General features: G+C 44.7%; 1 protein-coding gene across 4 annotated transcripts in view; it reads left to right on the forward strand.

Annotated features, from left to right (window-relative positions):
- FAM168A (family with sequence similarity 168 member A) overlaps window positions 1-23,182 on the forward strand; it is a 359,778-nt gene that overhangs the window by 330,636 nt on the left and 5,960 nt on the right. For all 4 annotated transcript variants that reach the window (XM_073334685.1, XM_073334676.1, XM_073334694.1 and 1 more), the window contains 3 exons: window positions 8,950-9,092; window positions 18,820-18,994; window positions 21,921-22,051. In XM_073334685.1, the coding sequence (XP_073190786.1) occupies window positions 8,950-9,092; window positions 18,820-18,994; window positions 21,921-22,033 (431 nt within the window). In that variant the 3' untranslated portion in view covers window positions 22,034-22,051. The remainder of the gene's footprint in view (window positions 1-8,949; window positions 9,093-18,819; window positions 18,995-21,920; window positions 22,052-23,182) is intronic.

The following is a 23,182-nucleotide window of genomic DNA, read 5'->3' on the forward strand; positions in this document are numbered from 1 at the left end:
ACAGAGCCCTCTGCCCGCAGGTAACTGTCGGGGAGAGTGCGGCAGCCCCAGGCCAGGCGCAGGATGTGGGGGTCGCTGGAGGGGGTGCCAGGAGCAAGTTCCCTGGCCTCTGCTCAGCCTGAGTTCGGGGCATTACCCATGTCCTTCCCCCTGCTGAGGTGTCCGTGAGGGTATGGGATCTCTGGGGAGACATTGTGGTGCTGAGAGTCCCCTGGGGCCAGGCCCAGCCCAGAAGCATGAGCTCCCCACTTCTGTGGCCTCAGCCCCCCAGGAGCCTGCAGGATTGGCTGCCCTGGCCCAGGGAGGTGGGGCAGACTGGTGCCCCCTCTTTACCTTGTGTCGTTTCTCCCCCCCCCCACCCCCTCGTATCAGCAGGCATGAGTTGTCTCTGGCTGAGCAATGTAGTTATACTGGTGCAGGTCTGTAGTGTAGACCTGACCTCAGAGTGTCACAATTAGCACCTTTAATGGTCGTGTCAGCAAAGACTGAGGCCTGGCTACGCTCTCAGCGCTGCAGTGGCGATGCTTCACCGCTGTAGCACTTAGTGAAGATGCTGCCTGCACTGACGAGAGAGCTTCTCCTGTTGGCCGAGGCACTCCACCTCCTTGAGAGGAGGTAGCTGTGTCAACAAGGGAAATTCTCCCATTCCCATAGCACTGTCTCCATGAGGGTTTAGATCAGTATAACTGCGTCACTCAGGGGGGTGATTATACAGACGTAAGTTTGTAGTGTAGACCAGGGCTGAGAATTGAATGGGCCCTGATGACTGAGGGCTGGTCTACACTGAAAAGTTACATCGGCATGGCTACTTCTCTCCAGACCCTTGGGAGACTGAGTTAAACCGACCTAACACCCAGTGTAGATGGTGTCAGGTCAATGGAAGAATTCTTCCGTCTTTCTAGGCCTGGTCTACATTTAGGTTGACCCAGTGTGTGAAAAATCCACACCCCTGAATAGTGTTGTTAAGCCAACCTAACCCCTGGTGTGGACAACACTAGGCCAATGGAAGAATCCTTAATTCAACCCACCGCCTCTTGGGGAAGTGGATTAACTTGATTAACCCCCAACAAGAGGGTTCTTCCATCGGCATAGGTAGTATCTACATGGAAGGGATGCAGCTATGCCACTGTAGCATTTCAACTGTAGACAAGCCCCTAGCTACCGCCTCTTGGGAGGTGGATTAACTATGCTGTTAGGAGAACCCCTCGCAACACTGTAGTATGCATCTACACTGAAATGCTCCATTGTCACAGCTGTAGCGCTGCAGGTGTACTACTGTAGCATTTTAAGTGCAAGCATAGCTTGAAACTCCCCCTTCATCCCTAGCAATGGTCCCTCCAAGCCAGAGCTATGGCACATTACCAGAGAAAGAACAGATGAGGATTACTCTGTCATTTACAAATCATACCTGTGTATTCCCTTTCCATGCTTCCATCTTAGCTTTAAGAAGTTTTTACTCCCACATACACACATTACTGTAGGTCAGAGAAAAGGTAGGTTATGGATATTCTGCCATTTATTAACATGTTTGTTCCAAACTGCAGGAATCAGAAAGCATTTAGAGGCTGTTTGCTAGTCCCATCCAGTGTGCTATTATCTACAAGCTGTTTTAGGCTTGTGAGGATAAGATGGAATATTAAAGGCATTGAAATCTTGTCCTTCATTAATTGCTGTCCTGAACATTGGCAGATTAAATTTTCATTGTGTCAGAATTTTTTGATGTGTAATCACTTTTTAAGAGGCTCCACTTTTCCACTGTTTTGAAACTGTGCTGTAGCTCATCAGTCTTCTGGGTTAGATTATCTGGTTTTGATGTTGCGCCGGCTTCATAAATATGATTTCTAACGTTCACAAAAATGAGAGGCAGTCCAGTGAGAGGCTGTCCCTGGGGCTGTCTTTTCACATACACCTCAGTCCTCATTTGCAGTACCTTCTTGTTCATCTGATTTTCCAATTCCCCTGCACAGTTCTGTTTACCATTCTGACCTGCAAGCACTCCTCTTTATTCTAGTCCTTAGCTACACCTCAGCATAGACTAAATGTAATGCAGACCTTTGTGGTGGTTTTGTGAGATGAACACATTTCCATGGATGATATTAATACTCTCCAACTCAATTTGTGACCTAAGTCGAGTTTGTACTGAGGCGAAAGGCTAGAGCGCATAGAGACATATTAGTCTGCCTTAAAAAGAACTTAAAGCACAGCTGTAAGGTTTTCTAGCATTCCCCCACTAATTTACCATTAAGTACAAATGATTCAGTCAAAACTTCATACACATGACCTTCATTGTAAGTGTCTGTGTAACCCTTTAACTTGAAAGAGAGAAAATCAACATAGAATTCAGGTACCCTTACATCCTTTTTTTACAGGAATCCAATAATTTCCTCTGTCCTGGCTATTTTCAGTAGTTCTTTATATATCTCAGAACTTTGTTTACTTTTTTTTTTTTTTTTACATTACTGTTCTACACTGTAAGGCAAAGGGCATTTTTACACAAGAATTGGCATGGCAAGTGAGAGGGGTGGGCAGGATCTTGTGCTCAGCATGGAGGCCAGCTCAGCTGGGGCACACTGCTATCAAAGTGAAGTTTGAGAAGAGGTGGGGGTAGAGGATCCACTGCTATATGTATCCGAGTCTAGCCTTTCAACTGAAATGACTGAGATCTCAGCATACTCCTTCGAAGAGAGAAAATCAGTCTTTGGAATCCATGTGCTGGTTGAGAATGTTTTTGTTAGGCAAGTGTCATCTCTTGCCATATGACAAATTTCCAGACTTCAGTATGGCCAACTTCGAACATTCAAAAATGCGAGTCGGGGCCTCCAAAACCAGGTGATTTTTAAAAGAATGGGTGGGACATTTTTATTTCCCTTCTGGTATCTGAGCCTTTAAGTTTCAGAGGGGTAGTCGTGTTAGTCTGTATCAACAAAAACAACAAAGAGTCTTTGTGGCACCTTAGAGACTAACAAATTTATTTGGGCATAAGCTTTCATGGGCTAGAATCTACTTCATCAGATGCATGGAGTGGAAAATACAGGAGCAGGTATAAATACATGAAGAGATGGGAGTTGCCTTACCAAGTGGGAGGTCAGTGCTAATGAGCCAATTCAATTAACAGTAGGATACCAAGGGAGGAAAAATAACTTTTGTAGTGGTAATGATAATGGCCCATTTCAAACAGTTGACAAGAAGGTTTGAGTAACAGTAGGGGGAAATTAGTATGGGGGAAATTAGGTTTAGGTTTTGTAATGACCCAACCACTCCCAGTCTTTCAGGCCTAATGTGGTGGTGTCCAGTTTGCAAATTAATTCCAGGTCTGCAGTTTCACATTGGAGTCTGTTTTTGAATTTTTTTTTTTGTTAAAGAATTGCCCCTTTTAGGTTTGTTATTGAGTGACCAGGGAAATTGAAGTGTTCTTCTACTGGTTTTTGTATGTTATAATTCCTGATGTCAGATTTGTGTCCATTTATTCTTTTGCATAGAGACGGTCCGGTTTGGCCAATGTACATGGCAGAGGGGTGTTGCTGGCATATGATGGTATATATCACATTGGTAAATGTGCAGGTGAATGAGTTCCTGATGGCGTGGCTGATGCGGTTAGGTCCTATGATGGATTTTCCTCCTATATTTTCCACTCCATGCATCTGATGAAGTGGGTTCTAGCCCATGAAAGCTTATGCTCAAATAAATTTGTTAGTCTCTAAGGTGCCATAAGGACTCCTCGTTGTTTGAGCCTTTAAGGTTCACGTTTGCCAGCTTTTCTCTGCAACCACAAGGGATGGAAACTGACTCTTTTTAAAAAGGAAAGCTGAGATTGTCGTGATCCCAGGAGCGAGGCATTTGAGGAAAAATTGCCAAGTCTCTTGAGACTAGTTGGCAATGCTGAGTCCTCCTGTAGTCTAAGGTCAATAATTCATATATGGTGTGCAGTAGCAGAATTTAGAAAAGTCAGTCTGCCTGCCATTGTTGATAGTATCCAGGTGGAAACTCGGCTGATACAGTCATGCTTTCTTCCCCTCTCCCAGGAAAGTGTAAATGTTTCTTCCGCATATTTGTCTAAAAAAACTGTTGCTTCTTTGAAAAGTTTCTTTAGTTCATTACCCATCAGCCCAACAACTTTTTAACTCTGGAACACATGTGAATGGCTCATAGGACAAAGGATTGGCATTTATTATAAATAGTAAATTAACCATGTGTTCCTTGTGTTGAAATGTAATGTGGCACCGCTTTCAGTCAAGTGTATTTCTGAACCGCCAAGGTTGCAGCTAATTATCCTTGTTAAGAGCAGAATTTGACAAAGCCGGAGTGTCTCTGCTTTTTTTTAAATGGACAGGAGATTAAAATTATTTATCGTGTCACTGATCTAAAATTAGTGGATCGTATGCTGAATTGATAAGCGGTGCACTTTCTACAAAGGGATATTTCCCAGTGAGGCAATGGAGAAATCCACCCTTGATCACCCAGACTTTACCCTCCAAAAGCTGGGTTCTTCGTAGCTTCTCAGAAGCTTTGAGGGCTGCACTGAAGTTTCATAAAGCACAAGAGGCTGCAACTGCTATAGTCATGTCAGGTGCATCCCTTTGAGGCTTAAATGGTGGCGCATTGCATGCTGGGACGAGTAGTCTTTGTGAGCCACACCTCTGTCTGAAATATGCAGGTAACCACAAGACACACTGTTGAACTCAGTTAAACACAGCATGGCAGACACATATGAGCCACTTCTGTCCTAGAACACAGATATGGGCCCCATTTTTCCTGCTTTATGTCATGCTGGTGGGACAAAGCAGGTAGAAAGCTGACTTACCGGGCTGGTTGGGGAATCCCCAGAGGGTGTAAAAACCGCTTGAGGAGAGGAGGGGAGATACAGAGTAGGTGCTGTTCTCCTGGGGTTCTAGTAAAACTGGGCCCAACCCTGTTATCATCTGTCCATGACAGAGGGGCTTCTTTCTGAAGGAGGGCAGAACCTATAAACCTCCCTGTGGAGATTTTACTCTGATTTTCCTAACAGCTCCACTGGATCCAGTGTTTGTCTGCACATAAAAGAATTGATGTTTCTTTTAAGAAGTGTCTTTCATCCTTCAGTGATTGCAGCACTACTGGAGAAATGTTTTGTTCCTGGCCCTCCCTCTCTCTGAAGGGTCCTGCCGGCTGTGGGACCAATGCAGTTCAGCGTCAGGGGACAGGATTGCAGCACCCCATATGGGGGAGTCTACACACCATGTGCCCAGGTGGAACCTAGCTCCATGTGGGCTCACTGTTCCCCGGGGGCGTGGGGAGTGCTCGGTCAGAGCATGCACAGCTATTCAGATCAGTTAGCCATCGGCACCTGGTAGAATGATGGGCAACAGTGTTAAATTGCCATTGCAGCCCTGAGGATGCCGTCCTGTTTGTGGAGTGGGTCCAAAACCACTCTGCTGCATGAGGAGAGACGTTTCCATCCCATGCTTTCTCAAGACAGCCCTGTGCCAAGCCTCGTTATTCTGGTTTGATGCATAAAATAGGATTTGCCTCTGTAAGAGGAGGGGTAAGGTTCCCTTTTCTAGACTCCAGCCGCACACAAGGAGCAAGTGGCTGTGTTTCTTAATAGCAACAGAGCTGGCTCACTGCCTTTGTCAATAATGCAAATGGACGGCAGGGAGCAGGGCTGGTACAAAAGGTATTTGAGAAACACCCTATGAAATAAGGTGACCTTTGTAGATACACTACCCGTTTAGTCACCATAAACAAGCCCAAAAATCCCCTATTACGATCTGTCATATATGGGGGAATCAGCAACTTCAGCTTAGCTGGAAGTCAGCACTTTTCCATATTTGTCAGGAGCAGCTGCTTACATTTCAGGTCTTTGTTTAAAATGGGCTTCTGTTAATTGCAGACTTAAAGGGGAGAATAAGGCAATTGTGACACTGATGGGATTCAACAGTGCTTCAGTTGCAAGATAAGGAAAACAAATTATTTAGTGTACAGTCTTGTCCCGCCAAATCTGTGCAGCTAGAAACATAAAAATAAGTTATGCCATGGATAGATGCTAATTATAACGGTGCGTCAGCTGCATAGAGCAGACAGAGCTGCATACAGACTCGTCAGCAAGCCAGTTGTCATTGAGAGCTTGCTTCTCCTGCCATTGAAGTCAGTAAGAGCTTTGACTTCAGTGGGTATGTCTACTCTGATTACAAACCCACAGCTGGTCCATGCCTGCTGACTCAGGCTTGCAGCGCTGTTTCATTGCAGCGTAGAGGTCTGGGCTTGGGTGAGGTGTGAGGGTCCCAGATCTCAGGCTGCAGCCCAAGCCCAGAAGTCTACACTGCAATGAAAGAGACCCGCAAGCCAGAGTCAGCTGGCACAGGCCAGCTGCGGGTTTGTAATCACAGTGTAGATATAGACCAGTGTAAGCAGCATTGGGCCCTTCTTACTTATTGTTGCACACTTCACATGCTGTGTTGATAGGTGACAATAGTTGTGGCCTCCAATTTGCATTGGATTCCTAAGTGTTTTATTCCTACATTTGAATTATGAAATCACCAGCACCTACTACTGCAGGTGATTTTATTATATTATAAAATGCCTTTTAAAAAAAAACCCACACAGCTCGATCCATGAAGTTAAATCAGCACACTATTCATGTGGACATTGTGCATATTTCTGGCATCGGGGCTCATCAGGAAGAGCAGTCATACTCTTGCACTTCTGTAGCATCCTTCATGCCAAGCTCTCCCAAGTGCTTTGCAAACATAAGGCCTGATCTTGAATCAGTGGGAGCTGAGGGTTCGGCATCTCTTAGATGTTCAGGACCTTAGTCGATTGGGCCCATTGTATGCATTGTTCAATTGCCCTGTGAGGCGTGGAGCACTGTGACCACTTGACAGATCGGGAAACCATCCATGGAAACTTCTGGCCCAGTCTGTTGATTTTAGGTGCTAAAAGGCTCCTCGTCACTCTAATGTCTAAGCAGTTATTTGGGTTCATATAGTATCATCCACAGAAGACCTTGTGCTGCACCCTGCTGTTTGCCTTCCCCTGCTTCTACAAAGCTTTGCTTGCTATTTTTGTTATGATGTATGAGTATTAGTAGTCAGGTTACAGCTGGAAGTGTGCGAACCCACTTCCGTTTGCACAGTCTAGCTCTAACATCTAATGTTGAACAGGATATTTTTCTCTGAGTAACATGTTATGAATCTAGATTAGAGTATGTTACCTAATGGGAACAGTCTGTAGCATAGTTTGATTAGCACACTTGTCAGAATAAGATCCCTGTCAGTACTGCTAGGTTTAAACACTGCTATGTAGTCACAGCCTGGGTTCACCTTGAGCTTCTAAATCTTAATGAAGATGAATGGTTAGAGCAGTGGGTTCATTACAGCTTTCAGACATCTTAATTGTTCACATTGAAAGGTTCAGCGCTAGGGAAGGACAAGAGAGATTCAGCCCTTCCTCTCCAGCAGAGTTATCACAAGCTTTCCAGACACTCGTAGGTGGCATAAACACTTAAAAATAGTCTCGTGCAATCTAGAATCCCCAACAATTATATTACTGATGTAACCATCCAGCAGACAATGAGAGAGGACAAAAGCTCCCAGATTGGGGAGAAAATTACTTGAAATATACATATTGTCTTGAAGGACATTTTGAGTTCTGACGCAATCCCTCAAGTCATGCCGGGTTTTTTTAACCCTGTGAGTAGTGGTATTTCCCAGGGTGACACCACATAAGTTTTTGTGTCTTCATAAGCATTCAACTGTTTGGACAGTTGTGGATATGTTACAGACACATTTTTCAGACACTAATCTGCATCCCCTCCCCCAGCCAAGGAAAGAAAAATCCCACAAGGACTTAAGCTGCCATACAGAGAGGTGAACCCATACAGTGAGGTATACTGTACATCTTCAGGCCCCAGATTTGGTGATCTGGCCCCGTGTTCTGAAATGTATTGTTCTAAGGACCCATAATGGGTTCACGTTTGAGAACTGTTCTGAAATCCTTATATGGCATCATATCCAGACTCAAACAAGTTAATAAAAATGACATGGTGGTTAAAAAAATCAAAGTCTGACCCTAGCCATGTCTCCCCTAATGGGACAGCAGTGTATAGTCAACAGTGTAACATCTCCTTTAGACTTGTACACCCTTTGGGCCAGCGCTGTCATTTATTGTGTTTCTGCCAGGCACAATGGTGACCCTGACTGGGCTGAAGCTTCTGGATCAGAAACATTTAATAATAACAGGGAGACATGCCTTTAATATGTAGCTCATGTACCTTCCTCCACCATGGTCCCAGAAACAGGGTATTGTTCCCCGCAGTCAGCGGGAAGAGGCGGACCTCCAGCTGACATTTTGATGATGTGATCCCAAAGCAGTGGCTGGGCAGTCAGTAGATCTGTCAGTCTCCAGCCAGGAACCAGCATTGCTATGTTGCTTCCCAAACTGACTCAGAGTGAGTAGTTTTACCTCAGCTGTCCTGACCATTGGTGCAGTCTTTCCATGCCAAGTGCCCCCAAAGAAATGGCATTGAGAGATGGAACCTATTGTAATTATTTAGTAACTGTATCACAGTAACACCCTGAAGCTCCAATCAGGATCAGGACCCCATTGTGCTGGATGTTAGACAGGATCCCTACCCCAAAGAGCATTTAGGTTTATTGTGGCCTCATATAGCTCAAACAGCTGCAGATCACACTGTGTTCCATCACTCAGAGGCCCCCCCGCCCCCAATTCTTTGTTGATATGGAAATTGTCCTTCATGCTGAGCCAATGATTTGCTCTAGACTCCTAATGAGTGGCTTCTGCATCCATAGGACCACTGGTGGCTGTGTATCTTTTATGGCACGCTAAACGTGGAGTGAAAATGGTGTTCTCAGCATGGTTTAAATTGCTAATGCGCTATGTCAGCCTGCTCAGCTGTTGTCTCCCATAAGCTTAAATCATGGCACTAATGCAGGCTGTTTTTGTTTTTAACAGGGTACACCGCTGGGACTCCATACAAGGTCCCACCTACCCAGAGTAACAGTGCACCACCTCCCTATTCTCCATCTCCAAATCCGTACCAAACTGCTATGTACCCCATCAGAAGTGCCTATCCACAGCAGAATCTGTATGCCCAGGTACGTGTCTAGCAAATTACTGAAAAAAACAGCAGTAAAAGCTTGTGTATCATCCAAATAGCTGAGAACATATTACTGGTGTAAGATACTATGTTTCAGACTACGTTAATTCACCTATTTCTATCTCGTATCTACACCATCTGTGCAAACTTCAAATCACATCCTATAAGCTTGGACCTGGTCAGTATGTGGATGGGAGACCTCCACGAAAAGTCTTCTGTAGGTGTTGGAGGAAGTGATGCTGGTCGTGCTGCCTATCAGAGTGGACCTACCTCTGAATGATAGCTGATGGTGTTGTCTTTTACACTTGTGTAGCTTGTCATGTCAGTGAATTGGATTGAACTACTCTGTGGTACTCTCTGCTCTGGATCAGTACTAAACCAAGCCGCTCTGATGCAAAGAAGCATTAAGCTGCTGGAGGATGCTGTCTTTTGGATGAGATCTTTACCACTTGTGCTCATTGACCCTGTGGGGCTTTTAGTTAGCGTTAAAGGTGTTCACTAATGCTGCATGCATCTTGCAGGCTTTGGTTTGAATGGTCCCTAAGAACCAAACCCAACATGCTGCTGCACAAGGAGCAGCAACAAATCAACTCTTGACAATTCACTTTCAAGGAGTCTCCCCCCTTTTCCCCAGAAACCTTTGTCTCTTGTTCAGTCACCGGCCTTTCTCGGCAGTCCCTGGCACACCCTGCTTCAGTGTTAGATGTGCTCCAGGGAGCTGTGGCTTTACTCCTCTTTTTTCCTTGGGCTGTGTATTTCCTCTGTGGCTCTCCGCAATTGTCAGAGCATGGCAGCTTCCTCAGTCCCTGTGCGGATTCTTCTGGGGGTGCCAGACAACACTGCTGCCTCTGTGCTCCTACAAGGGACTTCAGGGAGCGAAGATGTGGCATGGCCTCCTCTCAACAGACGAGTGTAGACTGTAAAATGTTCTAACTCCTGCTGCCATCTGCTGTGTTACTGACACGCCATAACCCTGGTTGTGCCCCATAATGAAGCATATGGTGCATCCCTTAACTCTTTGTGTAAGATTGCTGAGGTCCAACAACTATAGACTAGGGATGGGTGTTTCTGGGCGGCTCCAGTTAAAGGTCTATCTGTCTATCAAAGGGTTTTCTTCACTGCCTTATTATTGCTGTAGTTTTTGAGCACGGTTGAGCAACATTTGACCCTACTCAGAATCACAGCAGCTGGCAGCAGGACAGGGGCTGTTGGTTCTTGGTGGGCTCAAAGCTGGGCAAAGGAAAATATTCTGTTCTGTGGAGGATTTCACTTTGTCAAAATTTGAGTTTGTTCCAATTCACAACGAAAATCCTAAATTTTGAATTTTTCCATGAAGTGACCTGGGGACCCTGGAAGCCCTCTGGTCTCTAACTCAGAGGCAGTTCACCAGGTGTGCATCCAAGGAGCCAGGAGGACCAACTGTCAAGAAACCAGGCAGATTTTGAAAACTGTCCTGCTTGCTTCCTGGGGCAGCTTCGTCGAAATCGTACGATCTCCTCAGAACATTTCCATTTCAACCAACTGGCTAATTCCAACAAAAAAAAAGTGTTGGAATTTTCTGACCAGCTGTCATGAGACTCCTCTCTGTCAAAGGTGCTTGTCACCATTGTGTCTAAGCTCCTCTCCTCAAATTGCTTTCTGGCCTTTAAGTACAGAGGGCTGGAGAATGATGGCCTCTCTGAATGCAGTGAAGCCCTGACCACCCCACTCTGCCCCCAGAAAAGATGTAATAGTAAGTAGGGGGCAGGACCTCAGGGACAGCTAGATGCTGTGCAAATCTCATCAGCACACATGTGCTAAACTTCTTTTCAGTATGTTAGACCAAGGCTGCTCATCTGTTTGCCGAGCTGTAGAGTGCTCCAGATTTTCTCCCATCACCAAATACCAACACGTATTACAGTAGAAATGGGGTCTTTATTACTCTGCCCTATAAAGGAGCTGGGGCCATTTGCTGGTTTCTAAAACGCTGTAACTGCAATAGAGCAGCTGGCTAGGATGGAGGAAGAATTTGTGCAGGGTGAAGATGAAAAATGGGGGAAAGTCGTATGTCTCAGTATTTGTAGTATAAGACATACAGGACTTGATCAAATGCCAAGTCAATGGTTACACTCCCATCAGGCTGTACGTCCAGAACATGTCTGACTTCCAGGTTCTCCAGTTCCAAGGCTGTGTGTGCTAGCCTTTTGTTTCTGATCTTCCCCACCATTGCTAGCTCCAGGTCAGTTCCAAGAGGGGTGGTAATGGTGGGAGCATCAGTGTATATGGGGCCAGGCTGAGGCTACCCAACCCAGAAGCACACACACTGGTGACCTTTGGACCTTGTCTACCCTAGTGCCTCCACCCTCGCTATCTCCCGGAGAGCTGCCTTGGGGGCACATTTTTCAGAACAAAGCCTGTGTAGACAAGACACAAACACTCCCCCCGCCCCCCCCCCCGTCTTTTTTATGGAACTCAAATAAACTCCTCCATGTTCATTCAGTACTACTGCATCCACATATGCATCCAGACTGGGATTTTCCAACGTGACTAGTGATTTTATGGGCCTGACTTCAGACACCTTAAAGGGGCCTGATAGAAAGTGCTTATCACCCACCCTCGGAAAATCAAGTTGGGCACCCAAAGTTACTAGCCACTTCGGGAAATCTGGTGCTTGACAACCTCCCATAGTGTTTGTATGTCACTTAGTGAAACTGGGGCATCTTCTCTTCTCATTTTTTACATCCTAACATTTCATTTCTTCATGCTGACTTTTACATAAGCCATTTTAGACATATCTCCCTGTCCCCCTGTCATTCTCCTTGGCCTTGTGACCCCCTGCTCCCAACTGTGTATCATCCTCACATGAATGCCACTATCCTACATCCACTCTTCCTGCTTACTGATATGCAAAGAACAACATTTCTCCCAACACTCAGCCTGTAGCACGACACCAATGACATCCCTATCTGCCAAATTGCTTCTGTACGCAGACTTACCCTCTGTAAGCTGTATTCAATCCAGTGGCTCAGTACTAACGTACTGACCTTAAAGTGTAATCATCTCTGTATGGCATGCATTAAATCCATGGATTGTACTCAGTCCCTTTTACAGTGAAGAAGGATGTTTTTGTTAAGGTGTTCTGCAAGGGGAGTGGGGAAATGGGAGCGTGTCTCCTCTTTTGTGTTTTTGATATATGAAGCTCACCTCAAAGGTTGCGGGATTTTTTGTGTTGTTTTTTTTAAATCTACTTGATTTTTTGCATTAGAAACTTAGATCTTACCTACCCTGGAAGGCTGTACGGAGATGGGCAAACTAGTGGGATTATGATATCATACAAGGCTGAAAGTCAAACAGTTGAGAAAGGAAAGGATTTTTTAGCCAGACTTTTTTAAACTTTGTTTTTTAATACCAGTTTAAAACTCCAATGCAAATAAGGCCTTTGGAATGGAAGAAAGAATGGTCTTTAAGGATTCAACATCCCACCCCTTCTGGGGAACTCACAACACATATGGAGATCTCCAACAAGTCTCCAAGCAAAACAAGCAAACACCAGACTTGATGGTCTCAATTTTTCCTATGACCTAAAAAATGATGAAACTTTCATCCCTTCTTATATCATAAAGAAGGGGGAGAAAAGGTACTAAACGTTTTTTTTCCCCTGAGCAGATCTATGAAAATTCCAAATCCCTCTCCCTCTGCTGATGCCAGGCGGACTCTACACAGAGTTAGAATGTGAGATCTGATTAAATTACAAGTTTCTCATTCCCAGCGGGGCGCTGGTGGTGAAGCCACTAATGGAGTCTTCACTGATTGATTGAGTTTTACCACAGACTGAAGATCCCCTGTGGGTTTGGTGCATGTAGCTCGACTGTTGATAATGATATAGGTCCTGGCAGGTAACTCCATGGACTTTCTTTGTGGTGCCACTTGTGTATTTTGGAGGCCAGTTGTGGCTTTGGGGCACATAACTGCCCTGCACTAAGGGTAGAAAAGGATCCAGATTGTGACTTGGAGAGTTATAATCTGCTTCTCAGTTTCCTGCCTGCTCCAAGTACCGGGGAAAGTAATGTATCCCAGCACTGTTCCTGCCACCCCTTATTCCTTGGGGTGTTGATGCAGCTGTGCTGGCTGGTGCCTTGGGAGATGGCACCAAGGCTCATTCCATTCCCTGCTTCTTCTCCCACCTTCATGGGAGGGGACATAGCTCCCCTGCTATGCTGCTATCAGCAGTATAGAATGGCTGGCACAAGGGAGCAAGAGGGAAGTGCCTTATATGCCTCAGGATGACCAGAAACTGGGTCATTGGGTACTCTGTGTGTATGTGTGTTTTGAACTGTGTTCACTTTATGGACGATTAATTAATTTCTTTTAAAGATCTTTGCTGGAGACCAGGTAAATTACGCCCACTGCCCCCAATCTTCCATTCCACCCCCATCAACTCTTCACTTCCTCCCACCTTTCCCAACTCCGGTATCATAGTGATGTGGGGGGGCAGGGGGGTAAGAACCTAGATACAGCTGAACACAATTCTGCCGTGTTTCTTAGGAAATACTTTATTTCTCTGAGCATTTACAGGCTATTCTTAGCTTCCAAGAGTGGCTGGGCTCTGTCCCTTGCTATGACAAAATTCTGCCATTGGGCAGTGAGGTGTTCATTTTGAGGGAATACATGGGCCTTGGGGGTCTCTGCGACCCAGTCACTGTACACCACTGAATAGTTAAACATGGTTCAAAGTTTTGAGAACCAAGACCTGGGCCTGCGTAGCCCCATGGCAACAACCACCTTTCAAAGTCTGTTCAACTTTTTATTAAAGATACAGACAGAGGGAAAACAGTGAAAACATTTGAAATATAAAATATTAAATAAGGCTTTCATTCAACATCCTTTGTTCTCTTTAGTTGTAGACAATTTTTACAGGGAAAGCCCCCATTTGACAGATTTTTAGATGGTATTAAATGTGGTAAATACTGTCCATTTTGGGGAAAAGAGAAAAAGTTTGTTGAGCTGATTTACAGCTGTTGTTGTTGAAGTCCAGTCCTGTTTCCCTGAAGAACAAAACAAGACAAATGCGCACACAAAAGAGTAGAGAAAAGAACAGCAAAGACAGAAAATTTAACTTCTGTCTCTAGCGTTGACTCTCACTTGCAGCCTCACCGCTGGAGAAACACAGACCCAGCATAGGGTCTTATCAGCCACTCCAAGACCTGTCAGCGAGGCTTGGAGACTTGTACCAGCATTGGGCAGTTTAGGGCATTGCTTTTAGCTGCCTCACTGGTCACAGACTCACTGTAGTGTTGCAAAAGATATAGTTGTCTTGGTTGGCTCAGCCAGATGTTTATTAAACAGAAGGGGAAAAGAGAGACTAGACAGGGAAGAGAAGAAATAAGGCAGGGAGGAAAAGGACAAAGGAGGGAGGAGATGAGAGCAGGAACCCAAATCTCTCACATTCCAGGTGCTATTCAGGTTTTGCTGAAAATAGTGGCGGTGACAATGTCATTGGTTCCCTCTCCCTGGCCCAGTCTGGTCAGGATGCCTGTCCGGATCAGGATGATGAAGGCCCAACAGTGTTCTGGTGGATCCCGGATCCCAGAAGATGGTGGCAGTGGCAGCCAAGGTGGCACAGCTGGCTGTTTGCAGTTCCGCAGCGTCCTCCACATTTTTATCTCCCCGCAAAGTTTCCCTTTTAAGGACCCCAAAAACAGGTGATGGGCAGAATAGCTGCAACTCTCATTATGTTGTCCACCAATTTCTGAAGTACCAGGTTTGGTCCATGTATTTCCATTTCCATCTTCTTTTGTTTACCAGTCACAATCTTAACACGGTCAGTTGGCAGTGTCAGTAACCCTTTTTGTTTGGACCAATTCAGTGTTTCTGTCTTCTTTTATTGTCTATCTTCCTATCTTCCTTTTGTACCTTTTTCTGTCAACATTCTTTATTATGGGTGATTGTGATATTTTATGAACCTTCAGCAACTTCCCAACAGTTACGCTCACAATCAGGGCAGGCCTGATAGACCCCCAGTTATTACAACAGGCATTTATTAGGGTAGTGTTCCCAGTATCTTCCCCGCTGCTGAAACCAAAGGTAAAGCTGGATAGTTTCTGGATCTTTCCTAGATCCTTTCCTCTCGTATTATATCAGCTTCTCCACTAGTTCAGAGTTCACCTATTTTCCTGCATGTTTTAAACATCAGCGAAAAGTCTCCTCATTGTCTGGTTCAATAGGAAGAACAGTGGATCTTGCACACTGTGTGTGTTTCAGTATATTAGCTGCTTTGGCTTCTGAGGAAGACTGCGCAGCTGAACTTCAGTCTTTATTTAAATTGCGATACATGTGATTATGTTCTCATATGCGTGTTACATAAATCCGGTGTGATGTCTGAATGGTTGTCAGTGTGCAGTGGTTTCCCTGTATGTCTGTTGTGCCAGCCCCTTCAGAATTGGGGGTAGAATTCTACTTGATCCTTGACATTCTCTCTGTCTTCAAAGGCTGATTTCTCAGTCGCCTGCTTTGGTGTGATCCTGATTTATCTTAGCACTTCTTCTTCCCTTGAGAAATATATTTCTGCTTCTGGGATTTGTCCAATCAGCCTTTGTGAATACTGAAGGAAAGAGCTAATTCAATAGCCCAGGTTTATCCCCTTTTTCTGTCAACACCATACCTTGTTAGAGGTTCTCCAACGGCTATCACTGACTTCTCATGAAATCTCTCTTCATTATTTACACACCCTAATCTTCCCAACCCTCTTTGTTTTACATTTTTAATAGCACTGTCCTTACATGTCTCCATCTACAGTTTCTCTTCTTTAAACCACTTACATTTAATGCAGTTTATTTTCTGGACACATACCATTTTCCATCCGTTTCTTTTTCCATCCTTTGTGTTATTCCATCCAGCACTACTGCTTTGGTCCAGAATCTGCTCTGTTGAATTTCAGCAGCCTTTATTTCCCCTTTTTCAGTCTCGCTTTAGGCCTGCTCACAACCCTGACTAGATTATGTTCCCTTTTGTGTAGCTGCTAACTCATCTCTCTTTGCATCTAGTTATGTCCTTAACGTTCCTCAAAACTAAGTCAAGCGTTCCTCCTTTTCTTTTACTTGTCACTCATCTTGTAAGGTAGCAGCTGCACAAAATATCTACTGACCACACTTACTGCTCAACGTATGTGTACATAAGCAGTATGTTCTTCTCAGCAATATGCATGGGCAACTCTTAACATTTCATCTTTTGGCTCTTGCAGGACTTGAATAGTTTCACAGCAGCCTCCCTAAATAGAGACAGTTAAGCTGGCTCCTACTCGTTGTTTTGAAGCTGCTTTATAGCCCTCCACAGATGACATGCTGGTAAAAACAACTGTTCCCTGTCTAATACTTTCACCATTGTGGCCACTGGTAGAGCTAGACCAACAGTGGGGAAAGTGTTAATGCAGACAAAACCTTTATAACAGCCAGCACTACATGGACCAATGGCAAGGGCTCAGTATGGGCCACAATTTGATAACGTGTGGGAGATGGCATTCGTCTTTGCTTCCTGTCCCATTTTATTGTGTACTGCTGTAATGTCTCGCTGTTCTGAGTTAAAGAGCTGCCATATTCTGCCCCAGAGGTAGCTGCACTGCAGTTGGGCTGAAGTAATCCCGGGGCCCAGATTCACACCTATGGCAAGTGAAACTTACAGGGAAGCCGCTGAGAGTGCTGGGTGTGAGGGGCTTGTAGGATCAGACACCCTGTAAAGTACCTTGAGAGCCTTCAGGTTTAAGGGTACTATATCAGTGTGTAAACTGAAAACCTCTGCTCAGTGCAGATGTTGTTTGGGGATTAGAAGGGCTAAAGTCATAGGAAAACAACTTGCTGGTCAAAAGTGGTCTGGGGAAAATTTTTAAAAGACTGGAGGCCTAAAACTAAGAAGTTGTACATGGATGAAATGGGAGCTGTTGCCAGTGCTTCATGCACAAAAGTGTTTCAGTGAGAATTTGCCAAAAAGTTAATTTCACAATAACAGAACTGCTTCATTATATTCAGTGTATTCGATATTGTGTTGTACTGTGCATTAGATTATGACCCCACTGGGTGGGTTACGTATCTTCTCCTAGCTGCAGCATCAAGCATGTTGATGATGATGATATGCTCTCTTCTGTGACTCAAAAGCATGAGTACCAACCTCAGGGCAGATGGTTAAAAACCAGGGCACAAACCCCAAATTGGTGGTGAGTTCTCTACTTAGATTTCACCAACCAATTACCAAGTGTAAACTCTTCAGGCACTATAGCAGCCTTAATGTGGGTCACAGATGGTCCAGTTGGATACTCCCATCTGTCTCACCACCCAGATAAGTTTGTCTTTGTGGTAGATGGCCCTTACACCAAGAATCACAGGAATATTCAGCTTATTCCCAGTCCCAAAGGACCAGTCACTTACTCCAGGTCAAGTGCACCTTAGATCTCACACCAAAGACAATCCTTGTAGCCAATCTATAATAAACTATATAAAGATTTAATAAATAGGAAAAGGAAACAAGAGTTATTTACAGGGTTAAAGCAGGTAAACATATATACACAATTTAGTTACAACCTTAAATTTCAAAAAGTAATGGATGATTCCAGACTACGCAGTTGGGGATCTCTTGCTTATGCCTAGATACCTTGTCCTGCGGAGTCCAAGCAGCATAGAAATCCAGTTCCTTCTCTTTAGAGATTTTTATCCCCTTCCTCACTTACGCTCTTAGCTGCAAACCAGGGGCATAGCCATGGGTGGGCCACTCAGCATCCAGGCCCACCCAAATCTAAACAAGGGTGCAGTGCTGCCAAAGTGACCCGGAGCATCACTTGAGCACCTGCAATCTGTGACGGAGCTATGCACTCACCCTTCAGAAAGCTACACTCTGGCAGTTCTGCCCTGCCATTTTCAGAGCTGCCCCATGCACGTGCCCAACTCGGCAGGTGAAGCCCTGCGTGTGGGGGCACTGGGGCTAGGAAGAGGGCATGGCATCAGGGCAGAAGCTAGGCCAGCACAGTCTTTCATTGCCCGTCCACCCGAAAGTCAGACCCCACCCAAATTTCCACTCCTAGCTACGCCACTGCTGCAAACTCAGCTGACGGAAGGAATCCACTTGCATGACTCATCTTCACAAGGAGGGGGCAAAACAAAAAATGTCTTTTGTCCTTTTTACTGTTCCACAATAGTGCATCTGGTGTCTATGGACCTTCCCTGTTGGGCAGAGCATAACACCATCTGTTGGAGACCAGCACAAATTAATGTCTCTTTCCTGTCTGGTGATTTACACAGTCACAGGGGCTTGCAATACAAACGGTCAAATATTACCTTACCATAGGGGATAGAGATGTTACAAGTGAGATTAATGTATGCAGCAATCCAATAAAGTCGAAACAGTAAACACATTCTTATCATCTTAATCCGCATTTTAACAGTACTAGCGCATGGAGGAGCCAAGCTGATTCCAGCTATGTATTTGTCAGTCTTCAGTTGAGACATGGAGACCTTAGTATGAGCTGTCACCTGGTCTGCCAGCATCACAGGTCACAATAAATCATCATGATTTAAGCCTAAATGGTTGTACTGGTGTAATTCAGTGCTGACAATACAGCGTGTGTTATCAGCCTGATATCTAGGGCATGCAGAGTCTGCGATCATCTTGAAATAAAGTAACGAATTCAGAGATTGTCTGTCTATCCGGACGTGTGCTTTCAGTCAAACGGAAAACATTTTCCTGTTTATTCTTTTCAACAGGGAGCTTATTATACACAGCCTGTGTATGCGGCACAGCCTCACGTCATTCATCACACCACCGTGGTTCAGCCAAACAGCATTCCATCAGCTATCTATCCAGCCCCTGTTGCTGCACCTAGGACTAATGGTGTGGCCATGGGAATGGTTGCTGGGACCACCATGGCAATGTCAGCAGGTGAGAATTAACTCTTGAATATGGCCAGTAAGGGGATCCCTCAGAATATCTGCACAAGTAATGCAGCTCTGTTGCTGTGTGATGGGGGGGGGGGGGTTGTAGCTGATTGTGCCATGAGAAATAAAAAAGATGCCAGCGCACACATATGTGTCCATTTTAAATTCAGTGCCTGTCTCGGCGGTCTTTCCTCCTACGGTGCACAATAAGAATTTGCCAGAATAAACTCTGCAGAATCAGTCTTTAAATGTTGATGTAATATAGCACATTGCAACAAAGTAATTTCAAAACCAGTTTATACATGATTGCTTCTGAAATGTGGCCAACAACCCTCAAAGTTATTTCAGGGATTAAATTAAGGAAGCACCCAGTGCAAACTACGTTTTGTTGTCCCTGATTTCCATAGCTAATTGTGCAAAAGTGCTTGCCACAGACATAATGAGTTTTTTCCTGCACTAAAAGGGAAGCTAAATGTAGCTTTATTTGCCAACGTCAATTCCTTTTTAAACAAAGGTTCAATCCATTTGCTCCCAGTAGTGGTTTAACATTCACATTTTCAAAGATAACAAAGTAGACCCTCCAGTTGGCTCACCCTATAGGGACACATTCTTAAGAATTTAGGTGTATTATTCATATGCTGTTCCATCTGTTCCAGGAGCAATGTAATAAGCAGCTTCATTCCTTATTCACAACACTGTGATCATACTCTCAAGTTCCTTTTATAAGGTACTTATAATGTTGTTGAAGATGTTAGTATTAAATATTTTGACAACAGAAACATTAATGTTGGCATATGTATAATTCCCAAATTATATGTAATTTTTGCTCGATATTTAAATCCTGATAAAAGCAGATTAATTGATATCACCTAAAACAAAGGACAAAGAATCTTTATATTCGCACTACAGTTTATATTTCTGTCCTTTGCTGATATTCAAAAAAAAATTGTCAGTATTGCTCCTTGAATTGTGCAGCAAGGTTTTTAAAGACTGTCACAGCTATAAATTCACAGTAATATACTGCACATCTTCTTTGCTTGGTCCAGTAATCTGCGAATCAAAAATAGTTGTTTGTTATGGGAATCTCTATCATGAATGGCAATGCCACAGTCTGTGTACAGCAGGTACCATTCAAATGGACAGTTCTCTTTCCTGTGGTACGTGTAGTATTCCCTAAATTTACATTAGGAAGGAAATGCAATTGCTCCATGTGGCCAGTGGCCAGTTTTTAATGATTGTACAATTAAAAAGTTCTATGGGTATAATTGTTTTAAATAGTCATTCTGAATATCAAGATGACACTTAGAATAAAACAGTCTTGAATTATATTCTCACATCACACATATTCCAAAGGCTGTGTGAAAGTGCTATTTTGAAAGCCTTCAGAACTATTGATGTGTTAGCAACAATGGACTAGTGGACTTCATAGAAATTATAGGTGGAAGAGACCTAATAGGACATCCAGTCCATCCTTGTCGCCTGCTGACATAGCTTGGTTCCCTGCACAATATTCGCCAATGCTCTAAGTAACTCAAACAATTGACATTCCTCCCTTTCTGTGGGAGGTAATGCCCAGTCTCATAAACCTGATCATGAGTTAATTTGCCCTGATAGACTAAACTTTATCCCATCACTTTCAGTTAAAACGTCCCTTGTAATTTACCCTCCTTGGTGTTTATGTACTTCACATTTTTGTTGTGTCTGCTGCTGTAACTTCTTCCATCATCTTTGCCAGGCTGCAAAAGTTTTCAATGGGCCACTTTTTATATGCCTCTGGAAAACCTGGAGAAAGGAAGCTAGTAGAAGAATTGAGTGTATGCAGATATGTTAAGCCTAAATTAATTCAGAGTTTTGAAGAGGTTCATTAAAAAACTTTATTCTGTTCACTGTTTTATCTAACGTTGCCTACTTGAGCAAAATGCCTGGGATTGAGTCCTCACTAGCCCAGTAATGTCTGGAAGAGTTAAAGAAGAATAAAGGCAGCATGCAGTATGTTTTCCCCTCAGATATAGTATTTGTGGCACAGTGCTCTGTGGACAGTGTGATATGTGAGCTGAAGGTGCATATCTGTTCAGTTTCAGGCATCCTGATCACAAAACTCATCCAGCAGAATGCTGTAAAGTCTTGAGGGTGTTCATCTGTAATACAAGGCCAGTGGCAACTCTCCCTCCCTCTCATGGGGCCTGATGCTCAGAAATGAGGGTTCTCAGCACTCCCTCATTTCCCTCCCTTCATTTCCTCTCCTTGGCAGCTGTGTCAGCTGTCAGTTGGATCAAGATCTAGGAACAGGCCAGTTGGAAGCTATGCTTTTGCTCCCAAGTTAGGTGGTGGTCACAGAACTGATAAATGAAATCCTCCATCACTGAGCAGAAGACACCTCTATTCAATGCTGGCGGTTTGCACATAAAAGACGCTATGTTAACAAGAAAGCGTCTCGAAGTGTTGGCCCAGCCACACAGCTTCCGTAATGGTAGCAGAGATTGTGGGCAAGTGTGAACTGGAGGTGTAATTCCATCTTGGATCAATGTACGTGCACTGGCTTTGACTGACCTAGAGTGCTGAAAATAGCAGGGTAGCCCCAGGAGCCTGGGTGGTGACTTGGGCTAGCTGCCCAGGTACAAGCTTTCCAAGCCCACAGATAAGTCCTCACACAGCTCACCGTGCTGCTGCCTTTGCTGCTACGGTTACACCTCTATTTTTAGTGCACGAGCAAAGCTAGCACATATGTCTGCTGGAGCTGGAAATTACACCTCCAGCTCCCGTGTAAACATACCCTGTGTGTCGGCAAACAAGGAGCCATTCTGTGCTCAGCTACAGCCGCACTGAGCCTCTGCAGCCTGCCTCAGTCAGAGCAGGGAGGCTGGCCCCAGTCAGCAGAGCCACCCTTACTCTAAATGCTGTCTGCCCTCTCTCTCTCCTCCCTGTTTCAGGAACCCTGTTGACCACTCCACAACACACTGCAATTGGAGCACATCCAGTTTCTGTGCCAACGTACAGGGCTCAAGGAGCCCCTACCTACAGCTATGTACCTCCACATTGGTAAACGTGATGGCCAATCCATGTAAGTGCTGACACATGTCTAATGTGCATGAGGTTTTTAAAATCTTCATTGTAGGCCTTAAAGGTGAGCTGCAAATATCAAGCCACTGTAGCAGAACACGCTGCATGTCCCAATAGTAGCAGTCAGCATAGCATTTACTTTCCCCTTTCTGCAGAACTGCAGATTTTCTCCTTTCTTTATGCCTTTGTAAATACAGAAAAACCTACTAACAGTAGCCTCCAAAAAGCCGAATAGCACAGAGTAATGAAAATGGAGGTGCTCCAGCTGGTGTTCATGCAATGCCAAACCCACCTTTGTCAGGCCTGCACTCTAATGTAAAGCTTTACCGGTGACCTCAGCAACGTTAAGACACAACGACTTCCCAAACGCGTGCAACATGCTGCAGTCAGATGTGCTGATCTCTTGATAGAACTGATACAAAAGCATGTCAGGTCCCTGGTAAGGTTTTGCTTTAGAGTGCAAGTTCGAGGAACTCCGGGCACGTCTTCCTTTCGGATGGCTGTTGGAGATGGCAGCAAAAAGCTTACGGAGCCCTGGGGTGTGTTAGCGAGAGTGTTGTTGGCAATATGAAGGTGGAAAGGAATGTACGAGTCTTTCCCTTTCACTTCTGGCCTCCATGCTTTGAAGGTTTTGGGTGGATGGCTATGTCCTGCCACAGGCTTCGCTGCCACTAAATGTCATTTTGGTTTGCTGCTATTTATTGGGACAGCGTCTCTTGCTATCTGCTGTTGTTCATTTATATATCGTGGTGGCCCTCACAGGGCCCCCATCAGGACTGGATTCCTATTACTCTTCAGGTCCTGGGAAACCCAGCTGGCTATTTAAGCCATCCCCTTTGCGCTGCCAGATAGCCATGGGGGAGTGGGGAGAATACCTGGCCCAGCCTGCTCAATTGCCATGCAGCGCCTCTCACAGCAGCAGACAAAGCTCTGAGATTTCCCTGCATGCCACACAGGTGGCATTTGCGTCTCAAATTCATCCTGAGGGCAGTTATCGTAAACAAATCTCTCCTCACAGAACACATTATGTCTGACTAATCTTTTCTGTGAATAATTGTTAGCTGAGAACATCTCAGCTGAGTATTTCTAATTCTGTGTGTGTGTTTAAAATGGATTGTGAGATGCACTGACA

Source organism: Lepidochelys kempii, chromosome 1, assembly GCF_965140265.1.
Source record: "Lepidochelys kempii isolate rLepKem1 chromosome 1, rLepKem1.hap2, whole genome shotgun sequence".
In the NCBI taxonomy this organism is placed as follows: Eukaryota; Metazoa; Chordata; order Testudines; family Cheloniidae; genus Lepidochelys; species Lepidochelys kempii.